This window comes from Oncorhynchus kisutch, linkage group LG30, assembly GCF_002021735.2.
Source record: "Oncorhynchus kisutch isolate 150728-3 linkage group LG30, Okis_V2, whole genome shotgun sequence".
Taxonomy (NCBI): Eukaryota; Metazoa; Chordata; class Actinopteri; order Salmoniformes; family Salmonidae; genus Oncorhynchus; species Oncorhynchus kisutch.
In genome coordinates this window covers 8499993-8527687 of record NC_034203.2, presented here as the reverse complement: position 1 = coordinate 8527687, position 27695 = coordinate 8499993, and the positions used below count along the sequence as shown (strand labels likewise).

Genomic DNA, 27695 nt, shown 5'->3' with positions numbered 1-27695 from the left:
TTCTCCTATAGAGCTCCATTTTTATGGAACGGTCTGCCTATCCATGTCAGAGACGCAAACTCGGTCTCAACCTTTAAGTCTTTACTGAAGACTCATCTCTTCAGTGGGTCATATGATTGAGTGTAGTCTGGCCCAGGAGTGGGAGGGTGAACGGAAAGGCTCTGGAGCAACGAACCGCCCTTGCTGTCTCTGCCTGGCCGGTTCCCCTCTTTCCACTGGGATTCTCTGCCTCTAACCCTATTACAGGGGCTGAGTCACTGGCTTGCTGGGGCTCTCTCATGCCGTCCCTGGAGGGGGTGCGTCACCTGAGTGGGTTGATTCACTGTTGTGGTCATGGTCGTGGCGGAGATCTTTGTGGGCTATACTCAGCCTTGTCTCAGGATGGTAAGTTGGTGGTTGAAGATATCCCTCTAGTGGTGTGGGGGCTGTGCTTTGGCAAAGTGGGTGGGGTTATATCCTTCCTGTTTGGCCCTGTCCGGGGGTGTCCTCGGATGGGGCCACAGTGTCTTTTGACCCAAGATATACAATTTAAATGCAATGCTACCAAATACTAATTGAGTGTATGTAAACTTCTGACCCACTGGGAATATGATGAAAGAAATAAAAGCTGAAATAAATCATTCTCTACTATTAATCTGACATTTCACATTCTTAAAATAAAGTGGTGATCCTAACTGACCTAAGACAGGGAATTTTTACAAGGATTAAATGAAAACCGAGTTTAAATGTATTTGGCTAAGGTGTATGTAAACTTCTGACTTCAACTGTATACATGTTCTCCTCTAATTGACAATTGGCACCATATCAATCAATTCAAAGCATCAGCAATTTTTTGGTTTACAGTAATATCATATGGCGTAAAGTAAACAACATTACACTTACAGACTTGCTTTCTAACTAGTTGTTTCAGGGGTGGAATCCTCAGTGCTTGGGGCTAGAAACAAGTGGGAAAATGGTTGCAATAGTGGGCTCAGTCCCTAGGCAGTTCCTGTAGGTCTGAAATGATCACTAAATGTATGTGTAAATGTACAGTATGTGTTTGTTTGCCATATTGCTTACACCCTTAAAATACTTTGCAATGTTGTTGCTATATATTTATAAATCAGAGCTTATTCATATTTATTTTTTAAATATATATTTTCAGGGTGTAGATCACTTTAATATGGCAGAGAGATTGTGGCTTCTTTCAATGTAATTGTCTGCATCCAACACCCCATATATATATTTTTTGTAAATTGTTTGGACACTAATTCCAGGGATTTTCTTTATATGTACTATTTTCTACATTGTAGAATAATAGTGAAGAGACATAAAACTATAAAATAACACATATGGAATCATGTCGTAACCAAAAAAGTTATAGAATCCTGTCCTTTACACGGAAATGTCTGACTCGCTCCTTCCTTCACAAACATATATTTTGTAAGATCCAGGAGGTCAAAAGTCCTTTGGTAGACTGTACAGGGATCTGGTATATAGGAAGTTGATATAAAAGACAATGATAGTTGATATATCATGAGACAAGATAGTTGGATGTGTGATTGTATCTTGCTCATTTTAGCTAGTGATTCATTTAATTGCCTATACAAGTGGATTTGCTTGACCATTTGTGACCAACCGGCTCGATTCGGTCTTATGTAGCAAAATTTGAAATGGTGTTCTTTACAATGAATAAAAGTAGAGACTCAGAGCTTAGAAAATGGTATATCATACACTTACAGTTGAGGAACAATGGGAAAGTAATTATGCTTTGAATGTTGATAATCTTGTAACCTCAATTTTGAGAAAATGGTCTTTGAATGTTTTGTTACACCTACTGGAGAGCTCTTCTTTGTCTACACCCATTCAGCATTGTTCACACCCTCTTAATCTTTAGCCCCACCCATATATTTAAGGATTTGCATGTGAGGCCATATACTAAACAACCAAAGAATTCAAGATTTAATGTAAGGATCGACGCAGGAGATGAGAAGCAGGTACAGGTTGTGAAGGTTTAATAGCTGACGGACATGAAACAGAACAGCAACACATAACAATTAATGCGGACACCGGGAACACCACCGAGGAATAGACAGATATACAGGGGGTAATTATCAATGTGAAGGAGTCCAGGTGAGTCCAATGAGCGCTGGTGTGCGTAATGATGGTGACAGGTACGTGTAGAAAAGGGTAGCCTGGCGCCCTTGAGCAACAGGGAGGGGGAGCAGGAGTAGACGTGACACTTAAGGCTGGTTTATACTACGGGTGGGTTCGTAAATTTAACCTGTGGTGCCAGAGTGTCCTCTGGGCGTTCATAAACTCAGCGTTATCAGATTGTCAGAATGTAAATTCAGAGCGTTTCATTCTCGGAGTTTTCAGAGCGCACACTAGAAGCTCTGGCCAAGGAGTAGGGTTGATTTGAGCGTTCTGTCCTAACAACAGCAGTAAGCACCCAAGCTAACTGGCTAGCGTTGACTAGCTACTTCCAGACACAAATGAGAGAACAGCTCACTCTGGTTAGGCTGTTTACATGTTATATACAGTCGATCTTTGGTGACTGTAACTGTGCTGCTTGCAACAATTTAATTAAGCTTTTTTACTGACACCGGCCATATTCAATGGTTGTTGAGCGTTCGTAAATTCATCAACTAGATAGCCAGAGCGAATTGACCAAATACGTCTATCAACAGTTGTCGCAGTGACATCATTAACGTTCTATTGAAATGGTTAATTGCATAGTGGAGTCTTTTGTTAAGACATGTAGCTAGCTAGCTAAACAATGAACCATAATCCCAACTCATGACGTTACTACCCTGCATGAATCTGCAGGTAGCTAACCAACCAGGGTCAATTTATTTATTTAAATTTTATTTGACCTTTATTTAACCAGGTAGGCTAGTTGAGAACATGTTCTCATTTACAACTGCGAACTGGCCAAGATAAAGTAAAGCAGTGTGACACAAACAGCAACACAGAGTTACACATGGAATAAACAAGCGTACAGTCAATAACAAAATAGAAAAAAAAGAAAGTCTATATACAGTGTGTGCAAATGGCATGAGGAGGTAAGGTAATAAATAGGCCATAGTAGCGAAGTAATTACAATTTAGCAAATTAACACTAGAGTGATAGATGTACAGATTATGATGTGCAAGTAGAAATACAGGTGTGCAAAAGAGCAGAAAAGTAAGTAAAAAACAATATGGGGATATTAGCTAGCTAACATTAGGCTATAACTAGTGAAGCAAATGGCTCTGAGATATGAATAATATTACTACACAGATCAATGTTAGCTAGCTAAATAACTACACTTTTACTTGAAATGAAAACAACTTTCTGACAACTTTAGAGACGTGTAATATCTGACAATGCATCTTACCAGTATACATGGATGGACACTTCTCCCTCTGACACGGATGCCATGGTTGCCCTTAGTTTGAAGTTGTAATCCGGAGACAGGTGTTTTCTCCATCCCTTAGCTATCATACTCTAATTCCACTGATTTCAAAACACAGTCCTCCGGAAAGTGGAGAGCAACATTTATGCACTTCTACTATGTGATATCTTTAAAAAAAAAGCTTTGCTAGAAAGGATTACCTACACATACTGACCAGCTCAAATAGACAGAAGCGTGCTACATGGCAGACCAAACCGAAATCATCTCTCGGCAAGTTCAGCCTGTTCATTATTTCAGCCAATCGTGGCTAGTGGGAAGGTTGCTGTCTTTTTCTGTGGCTAAACCAATTTAACAATGTTATGGGTATTTACAAATGGCTTACAAGTTTGTTATCAAGGCACAAGAAAGTTCACATGTTGCAGAAGGCACTTCTGCCAAAAAACGCAGTTTACATTTGAATGGCTCTCCTGTGAAGAAGTGATGCGAAACTAGTCACATTTTCCATCACTATGACACATCACTTTCTCTGGGCCCTCAAGTTTATAAAAGTTACTACATGTGTAAGTCAATGCATTTCGATCGTTGTTACTGATAAAATCCCCATTAAACAACTGTTGGCTTCTCTCCACATCTAGCAACTGAAAAACAAGTACAACTCTTAAGGATAATAAGGATATGCACATATTGTTCTGAGACATTTCAGCTCATCAAGCAGGCCACTGCCAGATGAAAGGAATCGGGGTAATGTCAGGCAGCCGAGGGTAGAATGTAGCCGTACTACGCAACCTAGGTGTGATATAAGCACAGTAGGAAGTAAATGGAATAATTACAAAATAACAAGATCTTGGTTTAGGAGAGGAGCAGTGTAACAATTACACAAAAGGAGGAGGCTGAAGTAGTGTACACAATTATAATTTTGATTACATTGTTTTGTATGATGAATTATAAACATAATGTCTACAGAAAAGTATTCAGCCAAAAATGCCAAAAATATTATGCTAATTTGATGTCCGCTAGAAAAAGTAACTTTCAAAAGACAGTCTTATTCCAACATGGCACCAACGTCATCCTCAGTTCAGTCCATATTCACAGGTTCATCAACAGTAGTATAGATTCTCTCACAGCAGCTCCTCAATTTCCCACACGGTGAAGCCAGATCAGCGAATCACCTTAAGGTAGACAATACTGCTGTATTTCAGGCGTTCAGAAGGCTGGCTTGGTCTAGTAGTTGCGGCTCCAGAAGTATATACAGGTTGGCCTTCCTGCTACACTATAAATCTATCATGCTTTCCACAGCGGTCTGACGTTTGTCCAAAGGTCAAACATTAGGAGCGTCAGGATAAAACTGCTCTGTCCTGCCCAGTGGGCTCAACTGCAGGAGCAGTATAAAAAACATCTACTCCAGTCACTGTGCTGCCTTCCCCTACCACACCGGCTTACCTAGGACCTGGGAGGAAGTCTGGGTATTGTGGACATGGTTCTGCCTATGCTTTTTATTAACTGCTTCTACCTCCCTACTTACAACAGTGGGGCTTAAGGGGACTCTAGTCTCCACTGTCTGCAGGCTACAGATAGTCCCCCAAGAGTGAAAACCCCATACCTCTTCTACCATGCGTGGCCAGAAGAAGTGCTGACGAATTTGAGACACGGTCCTCCTCACCCCCCACATGGCCAGCACTTTCAATGTACTTTGTCCACACGTCCTGGTACATGGATGTTGGACAATCTGTAAGCGTTGCTCGTGGATGTTAGGGTCTGTAAATCTCCTACACAACACACCAACATGCCCCTGGCATCAACTCCATCTCCACATACCGTTTGACAGCTTGGATGTCTGGATCACTCAGCAGACCAGTCTGCCACTCAATAACCTGTGTACCAGAGTCCCCCTGCTGGTCAGGTACCACCACCACATTGGTCACACTCCGGTCTTGGGCTCCATGGGCACCCACATCCACACTGTCTGGATCGGGCGAGGAATACGGGTCTCATGACGGCCAATAGGCCCAACATATCCAAGAGACCCCTCCTTCCAATTGGCAGTATCTGTCCACCGGCAGGTGGTAGAGGCTCCTCTTTTGACCGGCTGAGGATGGGGGATCTGGCAAGGCGAAGTCACTGCGTTCCCATGGCTTTTGAATAACAGTGTCTGTCCAGCCATGCAATTATAACATTCATACCAATAATGAGGGGGTCAGTTGAAGGTTCATCCTTTACGATTACAAATCCTCGATTTGGTATTTTGACATCTCCAACTTCAAAGTCCATAACTTACCCTAATGTAAGGACCTCAATGCCACTAGCAGCCTTGAGTGTCAAAACCGCCGGGTTGCCCCCCCCCCCACCCTCATACTACAATGAAGGAAGCATTGGTTCAGTAAGTGTTGTTGCATCAGAGTTACTTGCGAGCCTGTGTCTGGCTCCCCTGGAAGTTTAACTCCATCTACATGAACGTCCACTGTTGGACAATCTGCAATACAAGTTGCGGTGGCCCGTTTAAACAACCATTACCAGGTGACCCTACTGCTCGGACCTCATCAACAGGGCTAGCTAGTTTAAAGTTGGGCCAGATTCTGAGAATTGCCTACAAATCTCTTGCTATGTTTTCGGCCTGGCAATGGTGGCAAAATGAGTTACCTTCAGCCCATATGTTAGAGTAGGATGAAGGCCTCCTCCGTTCGGCCACAGTGGGTCAGCTCTTTGAAAGGGTTTCAGCTCCTGGATGATATCCCTTGTTAGCGCCTTCATCTGGTCCTTAACCTCTTCCATGATTTCTCTTTTTAATGCCTGCTTCCAGTCAGTTTCCTGTGGACGAGATCGCAGAACATTATACTCTCCTAAAGCAGAACACATTACCTCAGCCAACCTTTTGCCATGATGTTCCTCAGCACAGCCTCCTGGCATATCCGCAAATCCCTTTCCTGGGTTACAACGAGCAAGTCAGAAGTTTACATACACCATAGCCAAATACATTTAAACTCAGTGTTTCACAATTCCTGACAATTCATTCTAGTAAAAATGCTTAGGTCAGTTAGGATCACCACTTTATTTTAAGAATGTGAAATGTTAGAATCATCTTTTATTTCTGTCATCATATTCCCAGTGGGTCAGAAGTTTACATACACTCAATTAGTATTTGGCAGCATTGCCTTTAAATTGTTTAACTTGGGTCAAACATTTTGGGTAGCCTTCCACAAGCTTCCCATAATAAGTTGGGGGTATTTTGGCCCATTCCCCCTGACAGAGCTGGTGTAACTGAGTCAGGTTTGTAGGTCTCCTTGCTCGCACACACGTTTTTTTCTGCCTACAAATGTTCTATAGGATTGAGATCAGGGCTTGACTCTGTTGTCTTTAAGCCATTTTGCAACAGGTTTGGAAGTATGCTTGGGGTCATTGTCCATTTGGAAGACCCATTTGTGACCAAGCTTTAACTTCCTGACTGATGTTTTGAGATGTTGCTTCAATATATCCACATAATTTTACTTCCTCATGATGCCATCTATTTTGTGAAATGTACCAGACCCCCACAGCATGATGCTGCCAGCCCCTTGCTTCACAGTTGGGGTGGTGTTCTTCGGCTTGCAATCATCCCCCTTTTTCCTCCAAACGATGGTCATTATGGCCAAACAATTTTATTTTTGTTTCATCAGACCAGAGGACATTTCTCCAAAAAGTACGATCTTTGTTCCCATTGTGTTGTTGCAAATCGTAGTCTGGCTTTTTTATGGCGGTTTTGGAGCAGTGGCTTCTTCCTTGCTGAGTGGCCTTTCAGGTTATGTCAATATAGGATTCGTTTTACTGTGGATATAGATACTTTTGTACCTGTTTCCTCCAGAATCTTCACAAGGTCCTTTGCTGTTGTTCTGGGATTGATTTTGCACTTTTCGCACCAAATTACATTCATCTCTAGGAGCGGCATGACGTCTGCGTGGTCTCATGGTGTTTATGCTTGAGTACATTTGTACAGATGAACGTGGTACCTTCAGGCATTTGGAAATTGCTCCCAAGGATGAACCAGACTTGTGGAGGTCTACAGTTTTTTTCTGAGGTCTTGGTTGATTTCTTTTGATTTTCCCATGATGTCAAGGAAAGAGGGACAGAGTTTGAAGGTAAACTTGAAATACATCCACAGGTACACCTCCAATTGTCTCAAATGATGTCAATTAGCCTTTCAGAAGCTTCTAAAGCCCTGACATCATTTTCTGGAATTTTCCAAGCTGTTTAAAAGCACAGTCAACTTAGTGTATGTATACTTCTGACCCACTGGAATTGTGATACAGTGAATGATAAGTGAAATAATCTGTTTGTAAACAATTGTTGGAAAAATGACTTGTGTCATGCAGAAAGTAGATGTCCTAACCAACTTGCCAAAACTATAGTTTGTTAACAAGACATTTGTGGAGTGGTTGAAAAATTAGTTTTAATGACTCCAACCTAAGTGTATGTAAACTTCTGACTTCAACTGAGTATATACAGATATTTTTTTATTTTATTTTTTTAGCCCAGCCCCAGTCCCCGCAGGAGGCCTTTTGGTCATAGCGTCTTACCTGGCCAAAAGCCAGGGAAAATGCAGAGCGCCAAATTCAAATAAATGACTAAATTACTATAAATTACTATAAAAATCTAACTTTCATTAAATCACACATGCAAGATAGCAAATTAAAGCTACACTTGTTGTGAATCCAGCCAACATGTCAGATTTCAAAATGGCTTTTCGGTAAAAGCAAACGATGCTATTATCTGAGGATAGCACTTCCGTAAACAAAGAGAGAAACCATATTTCAACCCTGCAGGCGCGACACAAAACACAGAAATAAAAATATAATTCATGCCTTACCTTTGACAAGCTTCTTTTGTTGGCACTCCAATATGTCCCATAAACATCATAAATGGTCCTTTTGTTCGATTAATTCCGTTGATATATATCCAAAATGTCAATTTATTTGGTGCGTTTGATCCAGAAAAACACTGGTTCCAACTTGCGCAACGTGACTACAGAATATCTGAAAAGTTTCCTGTAAACTTTACCAAAACATTTCAAACTACTTTTGCAATACAACTTTAGGTATTTTTTAACATAAATAATCAATCAAATTGAAGACAGGATGATCTGTGTTCAATACAGGAAGAAAACAAACAGTAGCTAGCTTTCTGGTCACGCGCCTCTATCTAACAGTACACTTTAAGTGACCCTCGTTCAAGATGGCCGTACTTCTTCATTACACAAAGGAATAACCTCAACCAATTTCTAAAGACTGCTGACATCCAGTGGAAGCGATAGGAACTGCAAGGTCCCTTAGAAATCTGGATTCCCAATGAAAACCCATTGAAAAGAGAGTGACCTCAAAAAAATATATCTGAATGGTTTGTCCTCTGTGTTTCGCCTGCTAAATAAGTTATGTTATACTCACAGACATGATTCAAACAGTTGATTCAAAAATGTCCGTGTTTTCTATCCAAATCTACTAATAATATGCATATCTTATCTTCTGGGGATGAGTAGCAGGCAGTTGAATTTGGGCATGCATTTCATCCGGACGTGAAAATACTGCCCCTGTCACAAAGAAGTGAACAAGATATTTGTGGAGTGGTTGAAAAATGACTCCCACCTAAGTGTATGTAAACTTCCAACTTCAACTGTAGGTCCAGTGGTGTAAAGTTCTTAAGTAAAAATCCATTAATGTACTACTTAAGTCGTTTTTTGGGGTGTCTGTACTTGTCACGGATCCCTCCGGTACTGCGGCTCATTCCGTGCACCAAATCCGAAGTTCTAGGTCATTGGCTTTTAGGTGTCACTGAACTGGTTCATTACCACCAATCCCAGACTGTCTTGTCTAATTATGCACACCTGGTTCCTATTTCCCACTGATTATTAATTGTATATTATCACATTTCAGTTAAGACCCAAGCGCAGACTGTGTTGAAGTAACAACGTTTATTGCAACAACAGGGGCAGGAAAATGACAAGTCAAGGCAGGCAGGCAGGCAGGGGTTGGTAATCCAGAATAGTGGGCCAAGGCAGGCAGACTCAGAGTCAGGACAGGCAGGAAAGGTGAAAACCGGGAAACTAGAAAACAGGGACTATAGGAAAGACAGGCTCAAGGGAAACCACTGGTAGGTTTGAACGAATAAAACAAACTGGCACAGACAGGCAGAAAACACAGTTATAAGTACCCAGGGGATAATGGGAAGATGGGCGACACCTGGAGGGGGGTAGAGACAAGCACAAGGACAAGTGAAACAGATCAGGACGTGACAGTATATATGTGCCCTCTGTTCACCATTGTGTTGTTCGGTTTTTCTTACTATATCCGTTGGTCCTGTGAGTACATATGGTGTTGGTTTGACTTTTGTGCTGCGTGCTTTGTGCTCTGAATGTTTGGCTATGAAAAGCCAACTGGCATTTACTCCCGAGGTGCTGACCTGTTGCACCCTCTACCACCACTGTGTTTATCATCTGACCCTGCTGGTCATCTAGGAACGTTTGACTATCTTGGCCATGATCTGTTATAATCTCCACCCGGCACAGCCAGAGGAGGACTGGCCATCCCTTAGAGCCTGGTTCCTCTCTAGGTTTCTTCCTAGGTTCTGGCCTTTCTAGGGAGTTTTTCCTAGCCACTGTGCTTCTACATCTGCATTGCTTGCTGTTTGGCGTTTTAGATCTGGGTTTCTGTACAGCACTTTGACATCCGCTGACGTAAACAGGGCTTTATAAATACATCTGTGCAATTGTTATTACGGGTCTCATCCTGTGCAATTATTAGAGATTTAATCTCACTCTTTTGTTTGGGTTACATCCCTGTGTGTTTTGTATACGTGTTTGTTTTGGGCTTCGTCCCCGTGCCTTTCATGGCATGTTGTGTAGTTTGAGTATTAAAACCCCCTATTATGTTTTCTTGCGCCTGTTTCCAACCATTTATACAACGTGACAGTACTTTCCTATTTATATTTGACCATTTTTACTTCAATACATTCCTAAAGAAAACTCCATAAATTCTTCCTGGCAAACCAAAGGTACTCATTACATTTTGAATGCTTAGCAGGATAGGAAAATTGTGAAATTCAGACTCATCAAGAGAACATGTGGTCATCCCTTCTGCCTATGGTCTGGTGGACTAACTAAACACAAATGCATCTTTTGTAAATGTTGGTGTGTGCACCTGGCTGTCCGTACATTTTAAAAACAAGAAAATGGTGTCTGCTTTGCTTAATATAAGGAGTTTGAAATTATTTTTACTTCTACTTTTGATAATTATATTTGAGCAATTACATATACTTTTGAAAAAAACATACTTTTAGACTTTTACTCAAGTACTATTTTACTGGGTGACTTTTACTTGACTGACTTTCTATTAAGTTGTCTATACTTTTACTCAAGTATGACAATTGGGTACTTTTTCCACCACTGCATAGGTCTAAAAGGCCTAGCCCAGGGTGCCATCTTCAAGTCCAAGAAACTGGTCCAATAGGTTTCGGTTGAGGCATCCTCTGGGCTGTGCTGCTGTAGCCTGCAATTTAGTTCCCTTAAACGTAATACGTATGCTTTTAGTCTCATCAGGCTTTTGCTTGCAACTATAAAACTGATCTTACTGTAAAGGGAATCTAAAAACATAAATATCTTGGTGGCTCTGTTGCGCTCCCCCTCTTAAAGTACCTGTTGCTTAGCTTCCCTAATTAAGGTCCTCATTCGGATTTTTGTTCCTGTAAATTCTTGAATGCCTAAAAGCGCCTGAATCGGCTCTTTCCGTTCACCATACTTCAAATTACCATTAGGGCCTTTTAATTTTTCTTGGCCGCCTTTCCTTCCAGTTCTCTGTTGCCAATGATTGGAACGAATTGCAAAAATCACTGAAGCTGGACACTCATATCTCCCTCAATAACTTTAAGCACCAGCTGTCAGAGCAGCTCACATATCACTGTGCCTGTACATAGCCCATCTCTGAATAGCCCATCAAACTACCTCATCCCCATACTGTTTTTTTCTCTCTCCTTTGCACCCCAGTATCTCTACTTGAACATTCATCTTCTGCACGTCTGTCATCTCCAGTGTTTAAATGCTAAATTGTAATTATGTCACCATTATGGCCTATTTATTGCCTTACCTCCCTTAGTTTCTCTCATTTGCACACACTGTATATAGACATTTTTTTCTATTGTGTTATTTGGGGCGGCAGGGTAGCCTAGTGTTTAAATGCTAAATTGTAATTATGTCACCATTATGGCCTATTTATTGCCTTACCTCCCTTAGTTTCTCTCATTTGCACACACTGTATATAGACATTTTTTTCTATTGTGTTATTTGGGGCGGCAGGGTAGCCTAGTGTTTAGAGCGTTGGACTAGTAACCGAAAGTTTCCAAGTTCAAATCTGTCGTTCTGCCCCTGAACAGGCAGTAAACCCACTTTTCCTAGTCCCTCATTGAAAATAAGAATTTGTTCTTAACTGACTTGCCTAGTTAAATAAAGGTTAAATAAATTGACTGAATGTTTGTTTATTCCATGTGTATTTATTCCAACTCTGTTTGTGTTGCTTTGCTTTATCTTGGCCAGGTCGCAGTTGTAAATGAGAACTTGTACTCAACTAGCCTACCTGGTTAAATAAAGGTGAAATAAAAATATGGGCACCCAGGGTGCACTGGGGTATATTAGCATCATGTTTGTTTAGCTTAAAGCTGTCCATTGGTCAACTGCACACTGCTCCCAAAAACCCAATTCTGATGACTATGCCAAATGTCAGACAGCCAAGGGTGGAATGTAGCCGTACCTCGCCACCTAGGTGTGATATGAGCCCAAGAAACTGAATGTAATAGGTTATTGGTTTGGTTCTGGGTCACTGTTACACTGCTCCCTCTCCAAACCAAGAGCCTGTTATTTTATAGTTATTCAATTCTGTTCCTAGGGCTCATATCACACTTAGTGGTGTAGTACGGCTAGATTCTAGCCTCGACTGTTTGACAGTAACACGTAACTTTGAGAATCGAGGTATAACATAACCTTTTATATGTCTTGTAATCATGTCATCATTATACTTGGATGTGTAAGTGTTATTGGACTAGCTTCTATTTGAGTCACTAAATATGATAAAATAGCCTGGTGAAAAGTGGGAAACAAAAAGTTTTGCATCACCAGGTAAAAATAGACCAAAGCCACTAGGTTGTGGTCTGGCAGTGGGGCCTCATCTCTTGTTGGAGAAAGTTACAGTAGATATGTGAAAATGAACCTGTTGGGACATGGGTCATTATCCACTGGGCACGCCATGTCATTTCAACTTGGATAATTGGGTGATTTTTGCATAAAAGTCACATTGTCCTGGAGAGATTTACACAGTTATCAAAATGTCACGCCAAGGTAAGCCTACATGAAACACAGCCCTTATTTGAATTATTTCCAAAATCCCTATGGGAAAAATTATTGGAACTATTTCCCTGTTTGACCGCTAGGTTTAATGGATATTATGAATCAGACTGTTGTACTCGGAGTGAAAAGTGCTTATCTCACACAGACAGATTAGTAAATCCTCTTGCTTCACCTCTTCTTCTCTGGCTATGTAGCCTACATTTTTGAGCATATGAATGTATTTCAAACAAAACAGTATTGTTTTGAATAGTAAAGGATGTAGCTAGCTTCAATCGTGATTCATCACTCCAGAAAATGCGTTTCCACCACTTCAGAGTCCAATGGCGGCGAGCTTTACACTAGTCCAGCTGACACTTGGCATTGCGCATGGTGATCTTAGGCGTGTGTGCAGCTGCTCGGCCATGGAACAGTTCTTGTGCTCATGTTGCTTTCAGAGGCAGTTTGGAACTCAGTGAGTTTTGCAAGATGAGGACAGGCGAATGTAACGAGCTACGCGCTTCAGCACTCGACGGTTCTGTGGGTTTGTATGGCCTACCACTTCGCGGCTGAGCCGTTGTTGCTCCTGGACGTTTCCACTTCACAATAACAGCCCTTACAGTTGACCGGGCAGCTCTAGCATGGCCAAAATTTGACGAACTCACTTGTAAGAAAAGTGGAATCCTATGACGGTGCCACGTTGAAAGTCACTGAGCTCTTCAGTAAGGCCATTGTCCTGCCAATATTTGTCTATGGCGATTGCATGGCTGTGTGCTCAATTTTATACAGCAACGGGTGTGGCTGAAATAGCCAAATCTACTACTTTGAAGGGATATCCACATACCTTTTTATATATAGTGTATATTCACATCATCATTATTAGCTTAATCATTATCAACAATAAACCGACGACTCCAATGACTGAGATGTGCGCTTTGGATGATGCATGCAGTGAGATGACACATGCACAACGTCTCAAGAGCATAATGATGCTCTTGGGTGTCTAGTCGCACACATGCACTCAAGGATGCTCAACAATGGGACGACTTTGAATAATTAGCCTATATAGCTGCTTCCTTGTTTTCCAAATGATTAAACCATATTTTTGTGATGGATGCAGTCTTTTCGGGCACTTGGAATAAGGATGCACGACTGAGTGCAACAATTTATTTGAAACATTGTTATAAAAGTGTACATTTTGAGATCTGGATTGAGCTTTTGTTTCAACTGATGTAGCTACAGCTAAGGAGAACTATGGTTGATTTGGAGAGCGAAGTACCCCGTCTTCCCCCGAGGTATAGATTCAGGGACTTACTCCTTGGGGACCAGAATTTACCAAATGATGACAGGTAGGTTGAGTTTGTTTGACATGTTAGCTTCAATAAAAAAAAGTGGTTTAAATCATGTGGTTTAACATTGTTGTATATTATTTAAGGGTTTGCACCTGTGGAATCCTTGCACTTGTTTAACATCCAGCCTTACCCATGTGAAAATGCTTAGTAAATATGACATTATTCATTTTATTTATAGAAACTAATATTACTCTTTTTTTAAGGGTGCAAGTCGAATTTTATGCCAATGAAAGTACTTTCAAAGAGACACTTAAACTGTTCTTCATCAAAAACCAAAGATCAAGTAAGTCATGTTTTTTAACTGTGTAGTCACAGTTGAACTACACTATATGCTGTTACTATCCATCTAATAAATCTTATTTGTACTTTGTTTTAAAGACATAGTAAAAATACACCCGTTGCATCGGTAACAAATAGCAAACTGTTGAACCTGTTATATCAAAGGGGCCCGGAGATGTTCCTGGTCAGGTCACATGGTGAGGAAGTACTGACCCTAAGTATGACATATAACCTCTGTCTTTGTCTCCCAGGCCTGAGAATACAAGTGTTTGACTTCTCCCTAAAGGTCCTGAGCTGTATCTTATACATGTGTCGCGTATTGACAGATGACCCATCCAAAGGACATGGCTGGTAAGGATAGTAATTTAATGTCTCGTAGGTACATGTAGATACTACCTGGTCTTCACTGAATTGTCACAGAAATGTTGCATTTTTATGACTACAATTTGACAACAGCCTCTAACGATGGCCCTCAAGGTATAGTAATTCTCAGAGAAGAAACCAGGGATAATTAGTAGAGAATGTGGACTATTAGCTATTTTCATGCCATGGAAAATGTCTTCCTAACCAGGTTTCCATCCAGCCATTTCATGCAGATGAATTACCTGTTGCATGAAAAAAAATCGCAATCGGGCTGATGGAAACAGAAAATGCCAGTTCACCTTTATAATGTCGACAGAGAATTAGTTCATTCGACATGGTGGGATCTGTTTGTGTCGGTATAATTAATTATGCAAAATTCAAATACACTAGGAATACAATGTCAGGTATTTTGTTTATTTATACAACTGAATGTGTTATCACTGTGCATCATCGACTAGCAGAACCAAATGACCTGGATTGCAGTTGAGATTACATTAAAATACATGGTGCAAGTGATCAATGCCGTTTGAGGTTCTGCTCAGATTATAATAGCAATTGTGGAAATCTCCACAGACCTGTGACAACCTACGCATGCTATCTTGAACATGATTACATCAAAACAAATGAATAGTTACAGTAACCTCAATGTGGCCATGTATGTGTTAAACATTTTTAAGGGTAAATGTTACATTAGTTTATAAGATAACCTTAACTTTAGGCTATTTGCTGTATTACAAAGGTCATATTGAATTGTGTTCGGCTGGCAACGCAATGCAACCAAATATCAACATTTAAAGGTGTTGTATCCACAGCTTGAATTGTTCCATCTGAGCCACTGGCATAATCCCATTCTTTAACTTAAATTTTTTGAGTTTAAGTGGTGAATTCAGCATATCATTTGTTAACTTGTTGCCAAGTTAATAGGCTATGTATTGTATTTCAAAAGAGATATTGAATTGTGTTTAGCTGTCAATGCAACCAAATATAAACATTTAAAGGGGATTTATATTCTGCTTGGATAGTTCCATCTGTGCCACTGACTTGGCTTTAATTCCATTTTTTCTACAAATGAATAATTGATATGCTGGATTCATGTTGGAAACCCAAGGCCTATTGTATTGTATATTTTCGGATGAATTCTGGGATGAAATTAAACAATAGCCGTTGATGACTTTGCAAATGCTATATAGGCCTAAATAGCATCATTGATTTATGAGGGATAAAGTATGGTTACATTTCATTTGCTCTTAAATCTACCCTTCGGAATGATTTCAATAGCAACAGGGAATCTATTTAGTTTTTACATGGCGATCTCTCAACAATCATTCTGACAGTAGCTCATCGGTAATAGTCAGTGACAAATATCATCCATAGCTAAGAAGGGCTGAACTTGGTTAAAACCCTGGATAGGAGACCAAATGGTAGGTGTAGATACAGTAGATCAACTCTCCAGTAGGACGTTCTGTCTGGTGTATTATTTCTTCTGATAGTGGATATAATGTTGAAAATCTGACATTGTTTTAAAGGTACAAAGTCAACATATTTCATACAAGGTTTGTCTATGTTGAAATTTGGTTATCATGATGATGTAATCCTGTGGCTGAAATGTCACCATCAAAACAACAGTTTACATTGATTACTTTTTTCAAATCCAATGTATTCTCCACTTAGATTCCACGCCACAATATGTTGACAAATGATGTTGAACCAACGTTGATTCAACCAGTTTGTGCCCAATGGGATCAGTAGAGTTGAAGATTCTATGGAAACCCATTTAACTTGCACTTTTTATTCGGTACATGGGAATTTAACCACAGTTATTTTTATGTGCACTATGTCATCATGCACAGCCTTTTATCCGCAATAAGTCAGTTTGATGGAAACGCATCTCTAGTGGGGAAATGTCCGTATTGTTTTATGCAGATTTGATTCATATTCACATGAAAATCTGTCTCCAATTGGAGGGAAACCTAGCTAACGACAATGACTTTAATACTTTAATTTCTATGCCTGGAAACAGAGGAAGTGAATGCACTGAACGGAATCATTCAATTCACTGTCTATCATTCTTTCTAGACACTAGCTGTGTTTCACAACTCCAGTCAAAACAGCAGTAAAAAATGTAAAAACTGAAACACAGTTCATGATTCATGTCTGGGACTACAACAAAAATGTGTTTCAGTTAAAAAAATTTAATAGATTTGTAAAAATGTCTAAAAACCTGTTTTCACTTCGACATTATTGGGTATTGTGTGTAGATTGATGAAGAAAAAATTGAATTGAATCAATTTTACAACAAGGTTGTTTACGTAACAAAACGTGGGGAAGGGGAAGGGGTCTGAATACTTTCCAAGTGCACTGTATATCAGTACACTCATAACAACCTAAGCATTAAGAAATTTCTATTAGATCAAATAAGTCTCATGTATCAAAATAGCAATACAGTCGGTTTCCTTGCCGTTGTCCTTGTTTTGAAATGACTGTAGAATTTCATTTTCTTCAATATTATTGTACATGGTGCATGTTAAATATTTTGACATTTTTTCTCTACAGCTGGGGATGCCCCAATCAAACATACATCTTTTTAAAGATTGACTGGTGAGTGTTTACTCTCTCTACTCTTATCTAATAGTGTTAAATAAAACAGAAGCATATCCAGACCTAATAATATCAATATTACCCGGTAACAATGCATCGAGACACACACTCACTTAGAGAGGAAACATAGCAGAACAACGTGGTTCTGACCAAAAAATCGGCCGCCATTTTCCCAAAAATTCTACATGTTGAATTGGCACAAACAGGTGGTCGCTAGAACACACCACGATGACTGCAAGCAATAGGACAGCCATCCACTGCTTTAAGCTGTTCGCCTTTTCTAAAGCCTTGTCAGATGTTTGTAGTGGTTTCATGTCTCAACCCTACACCAGTGTCCCTAAATCCACTCTCATACTAGGGTACCATCCTGAACAGAAACATTGTCCTACTTAGTCTAAGTTTGGGAAAACTCAATGTATTGTTTTCAGGGACTCTTTAATCCAACATCAAGCACAACCAATGAGTTATTCTCTACACACCACTGATGGCTAGTTATTCTCTGGACATGATTCAAATCTCTCCCTTCATCTCAATCTCCAGGTGTAAACTAACACACAGCTTTTTCCCCCGCCAGGTCTCCCATAATGTGGGTCGAACGAAGTCTTCTAATATGGCCGTTACAGGTGAAATTTCTGCCAACAAATTTTCATCATAATTTATTCAATTGTAGTTGTTTGCTAACTACTGTATACATAGGCACTATGCAGTTACTGCTGTTTGTCGTTTATTTTCTCAGTTAACCTGCTTCTCAGTCATTTTTTTATGAGCCTCGATGAAAACAAAGAGTCTTCTATTTCTTCAACAGGTGTCTGTGGCAGTTATCTGTCTTTTTGAAACTGTTCTATTGACTTACCTGAGTTACAAGGTAAGTACCATCCCACTCCATAGGGTGTCACACAGTCTAAGGAAACGTTCATTGTAATGTCCACTCTACAGTCATGTCAATATGTATATCTATATACAAAGTCAATAGATTGTGAAACAGATTAACTGTGATTTAAACAAAAAAAATGTAACCTTTATTTAACTAGGCAAGTCAGTTAAGAACAAATTCTTATTTACAATGACAGCCTACTGGGGAACAGTGCCTTGTTCAGGGGCAGAACGATAGATTTTTACCTTGTCAGCTCGGGGATTCGATCCGGCAACCTTTTGGTTACTGGCCCAACACTCTAACCATTAGGCCCCAAAAGGAAGCAGAAGATAAACCCCCAAAAGGGCTAAAAGAGATACAAAGAAAGAAGAAACATGACTGCTCTCTACTTTGTCCTCAGGGCAACATTTGGGAGCAGATAATTCGGTTGACGTTTATCCTGGAGATGGTGAACACAGTGCCTTTCCTGCTCACCGTAAGAGTTTTTTTCCATTTTCCATTTAAATAATAATTAAGAGGGGGACCTGATCTTAGATCAGCACTCCCACTCTGAGACGTGAATATGGGCCCTGGACTCTAGCAAAACACAATGCTATGGCAGGGCTATTATGGTCTCATCCCATAGTCACAGCTAATGATGAACACGGCTGAATTCTAAATTGTATGTGGTTTTAACTGGGATTTTAAGATGTTTTAAGTTACATCATATACTGTATGTACCTACAAACTCCTAGTAGTATATTTTGTCTCAGAGAGTATCATGACCAGAGTCTTCCCAGGTAACACAGCTACATTGCTGAAACATTGTGATAACCTAACTCTTTGTATCTGGCAACATTGTCAGGAATGTTTTGGGCTTCTATAGATGGGATAGCCTACAACAATCTCTGTGCTCTTTCAGGTCATGTGGCTCCCTCTGCGGAACCTTTTCATCCCAGTGTTCCTGAACTGCTGGTTGGCCAAGCATGCCTTGGAGAATATGATTGTGAGTGTTAACCTGCCTCAACTCCGATACGGCTGAATCAGCATGTTGCGATAGTGCTGCTGCCTCTGGACCACACATTACATCTGGAGGCAGTGGTTCGATCCCTGGTCCTGCCACTGCTCTATCCCTCTGTTCTGTCTCCCCATCTCAACTATGTGTACCTACCTTATTTAGCAATGAAATATTAAAAAACATCCTTTACAAAAATAGAGGTAAGAGGTTTACCAACCATCCGTATCCTCTCTCCCCTAGAATGACCTGCATCGTGCCATACAGCGAACACAGTCTGCCATCTTCAACCAGGTGCTCATCCTCATCTCCACCCTCTTCTGCCTCATATTCACTTGGTGAGTGTGTGGGTGCGTGCGTGAATGTGTGTGCACTGGTAGATTGCAGTCTGCATCCCAAACATGGGCACTTCGAAAACCAATTTTAAATTAAGCAAACAATTAGTTTCAGAAACGACGATAAACAACAACAAAAAAGATGTTGGTACTTAGACTGAGAGGACATGCTAAATTGCTAACGCAATAAGTGGATGGAGGAGGCAAAGCACCCTGCTTTGGACCATCTCTCCCTCTCCCACATCCAATAGGATCTTACGGGGTCAGCCCAGATTGAATTGCTGGCCATTATCTGTGGTTTTCCACCTCAGAGCTTCAAGCACTTACAGTCATTTGCCACTAATGCACCACGTCTGACATCATATTTCTGGGTTACCAAGTGTACAGCTCTGGGACCTATTTTCTCCAGTGCACTCTGTGTAAATGGCATTACAAGGTCAATTACCTCGGAACAATTCCCTCAATATCTGGCTTCCTGTTGACTGCCACAAGACCATTAATGTAATGTGTGCGATGCCACAAAAGCAAGGTAGTGGCAGCAATTACTACTAGATCCTGGAAAATGTGTTTTTAAGGAAAGTTGAAGGCACATATTCCAAAGAACCAACCCTGCACTCAGACAGTATTTCACTGTGTTTATTCACATTGTCTAGAACATTAAATATTCCACTGGGCACAGATGTCAATTCAACGTCTATCCACATTGGTTCAGCGTAATTTTGCTGAAATTACGTAAAAAAACATTGACTGAACTAGTGTGCCTTGTTTTTAAGGTATAATGCTAGCACGATGTTGCCGTTTCTTTCGTGATGGTAATAGAATGTCACAATACTGAATTGGTTTGTAATTGGTCAATAGACAGCTAGTCAGTAGACAGTTAGTCGAATGACCAGATGGAAGTGAAATGGAAGGACAGTGATTAGCTATGTTATCTAAGGTAGGGGTCCCCAATCTAGGGGCAACATTTTGTGTAGGGGCGTGGGACCTTCCTTGATTTGAGGGATAAAAAAAATATATATATTTTTTACAATTTGCAAATGTTTATACCTAAAACACTCATCTGCTATGCTTTAGGCTAGAAACAAGTGGTAAAATGCCCGAGGACGACTCGACTCTGACGCACATGGGAATATCTTTGGTTTGTCTCTATGGCATTCAGAAGCTGAGCTACAACCTAAAGTTGAGATGTCAAACAAATTGGACTTTGCTTGGGAAGTAATCTTATACAATGTGTGAATCTGTCACTATGATTTGATCTTTCCAATGTCATCCCATATGAAAAAAAACTGTCATATGTAGCACATTTGCATCTTTGGTCAAATGCATGTAATGCCTTAAAACGTATTCCGAGGGCTTTATTAGTCATGAATGTGTCTGTTTATGATGGACGTGTTTTTTGTTCTGCTTGCATTTTGTATTTACAGTACCTTCGGAAAGTTTGACTTTTTCCACATTTTGTTACGTTACAGCCTTATACTAAAATGGATTCAATAAAAAACAATTCCTCAGCAATCTATACACAATACCCCACAATGACGAAGTGAAAACAGGTTCAGACATTTTTGCACATTTATTAAAAATAAACAGAAATACCTTATTTACATAAGTATTCAGACCCTTTGCTATGAGACTTGAATGCTCAAGTGCATTCTGTTTCCATTGCTCATCCTTGAGATGGTTCTACAACTTGATCGGAGTCCACCTGTGGTAAATTCAACTGATTGGACATGATTTGGAAAGGCACACACCTGTCTATATAAGGTCCCACAGTTGACAGTGCATGTCAGAGCAAAAACGAAGCCACGAGGTCGAATTAATTAGGATTCTCTGAGGTAGGATTGTGTCGAGGAACAGATCTGAGGAAGGGTACCAAAAAATGTCTGCAGCATTGAAGGTCCCCAAGAACACAGTGGCCTCCATCATTCTTAAATGGAAAAAGTCCAACAGGACAATGACCCTAAGAACACAGCCAAGACAATGCTGGAGTGGCTTCGGGATAAGTCTTCTCCAGGGACCATACTGTACGCCAAAATTAGCTGCAGGGAACGAGAGTGGAGCCCATGAAAACACAGACACTAGTAGGACAGAAATCTCTTACTATTAGTTAAATACGAATTGTTAACCGTTAATATCAAATGGATCAGTTAAATACAGTTGAAGTCGGAAGTTTACATACACTTAGGTTGGAGTCATTAAAACTTGTTTTTCAACCACTCCACACATTTTTTGTTAACAAACTATAGTTTTGGCAAGTCGGTTGGCACATCTACTTTGTGCATGACACAAGTAATTTTTCCAACAATTGTTTACAGACAGATTATTTCACTTAAAATTCACTGTACCACAATTCCAGTGGGTCAGAAGTTTACATGCATTAAGTTGACTGTGCCTTTAAACAGCTTGGAAAATTCCAGAAAATTATGTCATGGCGTTAGAAGCTTCTAATAGGCTAATTTACATACTTTTAGTCAATTGGGGGTGTATCTGTGGATGTATTTCAAGGCCTACCTTCAAACTCAGTGACTCTTTGCTTGACATCATGGGAAAATCAAAAGAAATCAGCCAAGACCTCAGAAAAAAAATTGTAGACCTCCACAAGTCTGGTTCATCCTTGGGAGCAATTTCCAAATGCCTGAAGGCACCTCGTTCATCTGTACAAACAATCGTACGCAAGTATAAACACCATGGGACCACGCAGCCATCATACCGCTCAGGAAGGAGATGCGTTCTGTCTCTGAGAGATGAACATACTTTGGTGTGAAAAGTGCTAATCAATCCCAGAACAACAGCAAAGGTCCTTGTGAAGATGCTGGAGGAAACAGGTACAAAAGTATCTATATCCATAGTAAAACGAGTCCTATATCGAAATAACCTGAAAGGCCGCTCAGCAAGGAAGAAGCCACTGTTCCAAAACCGCCATAAAAAAGCCAGTTTGTAACTGTAGAAATGTCCTCTGGTCTGATGAAACAGAAATAGAACAGTACCTGTCAAAAGTTTGGACACCTTCTCATTGAATGGTTTTTCTTTATTTTTTCTATTTTCTACATTGTAGAATAATAGTGAAGGGATCAAAATGATGAAATAACATCTATTATATCATGTAGTAACCAAAAAAGTGTTAAACAAATATTTGTTATATTTGAGATTCTTCAAAGGAGCCACGCTTTGCCTTGATGACAGCTTTTCACACTCATGGCATTCTCTCAATCAGCATCATGAGGTAGAAACCTGGAATGCATTTCAATTAACAGTTGTGCCATGTTAAAGTTAATTTGAGGAATTTCTTTCATTTTTTATGTGTTTGAAGAAATCAGTTATGTCGTGACATGGTAGGGGAAGTATACAGATGATAGCCCTATTTGGTAAAAGGCCAAGTCCATATTAATGTAAGATCAGCTCAAATAATCAAAGAGAAACGACAGTCCATCATTATTAAGACGTGAAGTTCAGTCAATTCGGAAAATCTCAAGTTTCATCAAGTGCCGTCGCAAAAACCATCAAGGGCTATGTTGAATCTGGCTCTCATGAGGACCGCCACAGGAAAGGAAGACCCAGAGTTACCTCTGCTGCAGAGGATAAGGGGAGACAGGTAGACAGGTAGCCTAGTGGTTAGAGCGTTGGGCCAGTAACCGAAAGGTTGATGGATTGAATCCCCGAGGTGACAAGGTAAATATCTGTCGTTCTGCCCCTGAACAAGGCAGTTAACCCACTGTTCCTAGGCTGTCATTGTAAATAAGAATGTGTTCTTAACTGACTTGCCTAGTTAACTCTAATTAACTTTTTAAAAACCTATATTAACTGCACCTCAGGTTGCAGCCCAAATAAATACATCACAGAGTTCAAGTAACAGACACATTTCAACATCAACTGTTCAGAGGAAACTGTGAATCTGGCCTTCATGGTTGAATTGCTACAAAGAAACAATAATAAGAGATAATAATAACACCAATAATAAGAGACTTGCTTGGGCTAAGAAACATAAGCAAAGGACATTAGACCCGGTGGAAATCTGTCCTTTGTTCTGATGAGTCCAAATTGTAGATGTTTAGTTCCAAGCACTTTGTCTTTGTGAGACGCAGAGTAGGTGAACGGATGTTCTCCGCATGTGTGGTTCCCACCGTGAAGCATGGAGGAGGTGTGGTGATGGTGTGATGGTGTGGGGGTGCTTTACTGGTGACACTGTCGCTGATTTATTTAGAATTCAAGGCACACTTAACCAGCATGGCTACCACAGCATTCTGCAGTGATATGCCATCCCATCTGGTTTGTGCTTAGTGGGACTATTACCTCCAGGCTGTGTAAGGGCTACTTCACCAAGGAGAGTGATGGAGTGCTGAATCAGATGACCTGGCCTCCATAATCACTCGACCTCAACCTAATTGAGATGGTTTGGGATGAGTTGGACTGCAGAGTGAAGGAAAAGCAGCCAACAAGTGCTCAGCATACTTGGGAACTTCTTCAAGACTATTGGAAAAGCATTCCAGGTGAAGCTGGTTGAGAGAATGCCAAGAGTGTGCAAAGTTGTCATCAAGGCAAAGGGTGGCTACTTTGAAGAATCTAAAAATATATGTTGATTTGTTAAACACTTTTTTAGGTTACTATAAGATTCCATATGTGTTATTTCATAGTTTTGATGTCTTCACTATTATTCTACAATGTAGAAAATAGTAAAATAAAGAAAATCCCTGGAATGAGTAGGTAATGGCCTTGGGGTAATGGCCGCTAAGTGATCTCAGTTCTGCCTTTTGCCGCCCTGCCAATAATGTATGTGTGTGTGTGCGCGTACGTGTGTGTGTGTGCGAACGTAGTGTTTTTTTCTCTGTCCCTGTATGGTCATAAAGTGATACTCATGATGATGGTCACACACACACGCACGTGCGTACACACCCTTGTCTGGTAGCCTGTCAGTTATCAGTTCTCAAAACAACATATACGTTATAGATGATATTTAGATGTATACATGTAAAAACATTATGTAAAAATGGATATTAAATGAAATCATGTTGAGACACACTTATGTCTGTGTAGACAGAATATTCCTCTTAAGGTCTGTTTGTCCTGGCTGGTAAATTTAGGTTTACTGGAATGACGACATTGCTCCATGTAAACGTTCCTCTAAAAAATAAGAATAGAACACACTCTTTCAGTTGGCCAAGTTTTACTAATTGATGTATTGGACCAGTGGGATCACAGGTTAAGCTACTTCCAATGTCAGTACATGACTGACCACAACATTCAACAACAAAAAACTGATGGGATGGATACTATGTATTCATTCAAGAATTGAGAAAAATAAGTTTCCATAATATGCAGAGCATTTTTGTTCATAAATACATCCTCAGATATATTTGAGGGCATACAGTATATCGTATACAGTATACAGTATATCGATCATCATTAACATACACATGGTTAGCAGATGTTAATGCGAGTGTATCGAAATGCTTGTGCTTCTAGTTCCAACAGTGCAGTAATATCTAACAAGTAATCTTAACAATTCCACAACAACTCCCTAATACACACCAATCTAGTAAATGATACGTACATACATAAGAATATGTACATATAAAAATATATCGATGAGCGATATATGTTACAAAGAGATTTCAGGATATATGCCTGGCTTTGGGGAGTTCAGTTGAAAGTCTTGTAGGTTGATGTTTCTTCTCGGCTAAAACCTTATGGGCCGGTTTCCCGGAGACGGATTAAGTTTAGTCCCGGTCCAAAAAGCTCACTGAGAATTTCAGTTGAAAGTGCTTTTTAGTCAAGGAGTAACATTCAAGGAGTAACTGTCCAGAAACCTGTCCCTATGTGCAGTACCAATAGTTTTTCTTGATCATCTGGCTGAGTTAAAGGTTAAAGTACACAGTGTTTTTCCTGGTTTGGTCATGTGGTCTGGAAAAAGTCTTGGCCCTACTTCATATGTTTCAGTGTAGACACCAAGGGCCAATTTCCCCAACACAGACTAAGTCTAGTCCTGGACTAAAACACAAACTCAATGTAGAACCTCAAATGAAAATCCTTAAAAATCAAAGACTTGGCTTAATCTGTGTCTGGTAAACTGTCCCCAAATGATGCAATAACACCACTCCCTTCACAACTTCTGTGTTACTGCTTCCTGTATCCCTGGTAGTATCTGTGGAATCCAGCACCTGGAGCGGGCGGGCAAGAACCTGACGTTGTTCGACTCCTGGTACTTCTGTGTTGTCACGTTCTCCACAGTGGGTTACGGCGACGTCACGCCCAACGTGTGGCCCTCCAAACTGCTGGTGATCATCATGATCTCAGTGGCCCTTGTGGTGCTGCCCATTCAGGTGAGAGTTGGCCAAAAACACACACACACACACACACACACACACATTGCACCGCACATACAGACAGACAGACACACACAAAATGACCACACTGTTTGCTAAAGGGAAATCAATTGGGCTAATGTTTGGACATCTAGGAAATGCCAAATCGATAGAACACATGCGAGTAGGGAGCCAGCTGAACTAGACGGTGCATAATCATGCTCAAGGCATTGTAGAGGCATTGGTAGGCCAAAAGTATCCCTACTGCTGCTGTTCTGCCATTCTCCCTGTAAACATGTTGCCATAAAATGAAGACAAAAACAGGCAATTTACTGTGGCCTTTTTTTATGGACACAAATTCAATGTTCTGTTGAAGCAGCTTTTTTCTAGTACTAGTCCTGGAGACCCGAAGGGTATGCAGGCTTTTGTACCGTCTAGCTGTAATAACACACCTGACTTGATGATTAGTTGACTGTATGAATCAGGCGTGTTGGTACTGGGCTGGAGAAAATAATAGCTCAATAGGACCAGGATGAGGGAACACAGCGATAAAAGATAAACGCTTTAATCTATATTACGAAATGTGTCGGATTGGGTGAACTCTATGCATTTAGCCATGCATTTAGCCTATTTGATTGATTTGAGCATTTGTTTTGCACAACATGAGCACTATTAGTAAGGTGTGCCTGTGCTGGGCGCTATTGGTCAGTTTGAGCAGCTGGCCTACCTGTGGATGGAGAGACAGAAGTCGGGGGGGAACTACAGCCGTCACCGGGCCCAGACGGAGAAACATGTGGTGCTGTGTGTCAGCTCCCTCAAGATAGACCTCCTGATGGACTTCCTCAATGAGTTCTATGCCCACCCCGGGCTGCAGGTGTGTGTGTGTGTGTGTGTGTGTGTGTGTGTGTGTGTGTGTGTGTGTGTGTGTGTGTGTGTGTGTGTGTGTGTGTGTGTGTGTGTGTGTGTGTGTGTGTGTGTGTGTGTGTGTATTTGTATGTGCGTGCATGCATGCGTGTGGGTGGGTGGGTGGGTGATTGAGTTTGTGTGTGCGTGCGTGTATGCTTGGGTTTGTTCATTCATGCACGTAATAGGAAAGGTTTTAAAACACTTAGCAACAGAAATGTGCATTACTTATTGGACAAGTCCAGGTAGTCCCTCCCTGTTTAAGTCCGTTTTCGTCTATTTGGTGTCGAATGAACACGACCCAGGATGTTCCTGTGTTCCTCCCCATTCAGGACTACTACGTCATCATCCTGTGTCCGACAGAGATGGACCCCCAGGTTCGTCGGGTCCTCCAGATCCCCCTGTGGTCCCAGCGTGTCATCTACCTCCAGGGGTCAGCCCTCAAAGACCAGGACCTCATACGGGCCAAGTGAGTCACCAACACTAAGGGCTGTGTCTCATTCCGCTAAAATAGTTTCCTCTCTTTGGATCTTTGGTCTCCTTTCCTTCAACTGCACTGATGTGGAAGAGCTGGACTGGTAAAAAACAATAGTGAATAGGCAATAGGCATCCACCATATTGCTTTCCTTTCACCTCTCCTATGTTTAAGATGAGTGTGGGTAGGTATACAGTTGGAGATGAGAGGAAGCCACTGTAGAGTATTGAGATGTTACCACTTGGTATTGAATGGCTGTCCTTCTTTTCCAGACTGGACAATGCCGAGGCTTGTTTCATCCTAAGCAGTCGCTGTGAGGTGGACCGCACTGCCGCAGTACGTACATTTGCTACTATTACCGCTACAACAAGTGTTAAATCAGTGGCAGACTGGGACCAAGAGACCAGCCCACTGGCCTAAGGAGAGACCAGCCCACCAGGCATTTGTCCAAACTATCAGAACTCAGGATAAGACCCAGATGCAACAGAGTCACAGATGTCTATTGACCCAAAACAGGGG

General features: G+C 40.8%; 2 protein-coding genes across 3 annotated transcripts in view; one reads left to right on the top strand and one right to left on the bottom strand.

Annotated features, from left to right (window-relative positions):
- LOC109875394 (protein crumbs homolog 1-like) overlaps positions 1-5644 on the bottom strand; it is a 43489-nt gene extending 37845 nt beyond the window's left edge. The window contains exons 1-2 of the mRNA XM_020467739.1: positions 5557-5644; positions 5192-5339 (exon numbers count right to left, since the gene is read on the bottom strand). Coding sequence (XP_020323328.1) covers positions 5192-5339; positions 5557-5644 — 236 coding nt within the window. The remainder of the gene's footprint in view (positions 1-5191; positions 5340-5556) is intronic.
- Positions 5645-13754: 8110 nt separating this feature from the next.
- Positions 13755-27695, top strand: part of LOC109875134 (potassium channel subfamily T member 2-like) — a 64098-nt gene continuing 50157 nt past the window's right edge. For both annotated transcript variants that reach the window (XM_020467351.2, XM_020467350.2), the window contains exons 1-12: positions 13755-14056; positions 14263-14342; positions 14590-14689; positions 17874-17922; positions 18105-18164; positions 18574-18648; positions 19075-19158; positions 19411-19505; positions 25636-25816; positions 26508-26672; positions 27034-27170; positions 27449-27512. In XM_020467351.2, the coding sequence (XP_020322940.1) occupies positions 13962-14056; positions 14263-14342; positions 14590-14689; positions 17874-17922; positions 18105-18164; positions 18574-18648; positions 19075-19158; positions 19411-19505; positions 25636-25816; positions 26508-26672; positions 27034-27170; positions 27449-27512 (1185 nt within the window). In that variant the 5' untranslated portion in view covers positions 13755-13961. The remainder of the gene's footprint in view (positions 14057-14262; positions 14343-14589; positions 14690-17873; positions 17923-18104; positions 18165-18573; positions 18649-19074; positions 19159-19410; positions 19506-25635; positions 25817-26507; positions 26673-27033; positions 27171-27448; positions 27513-27695) is intronic.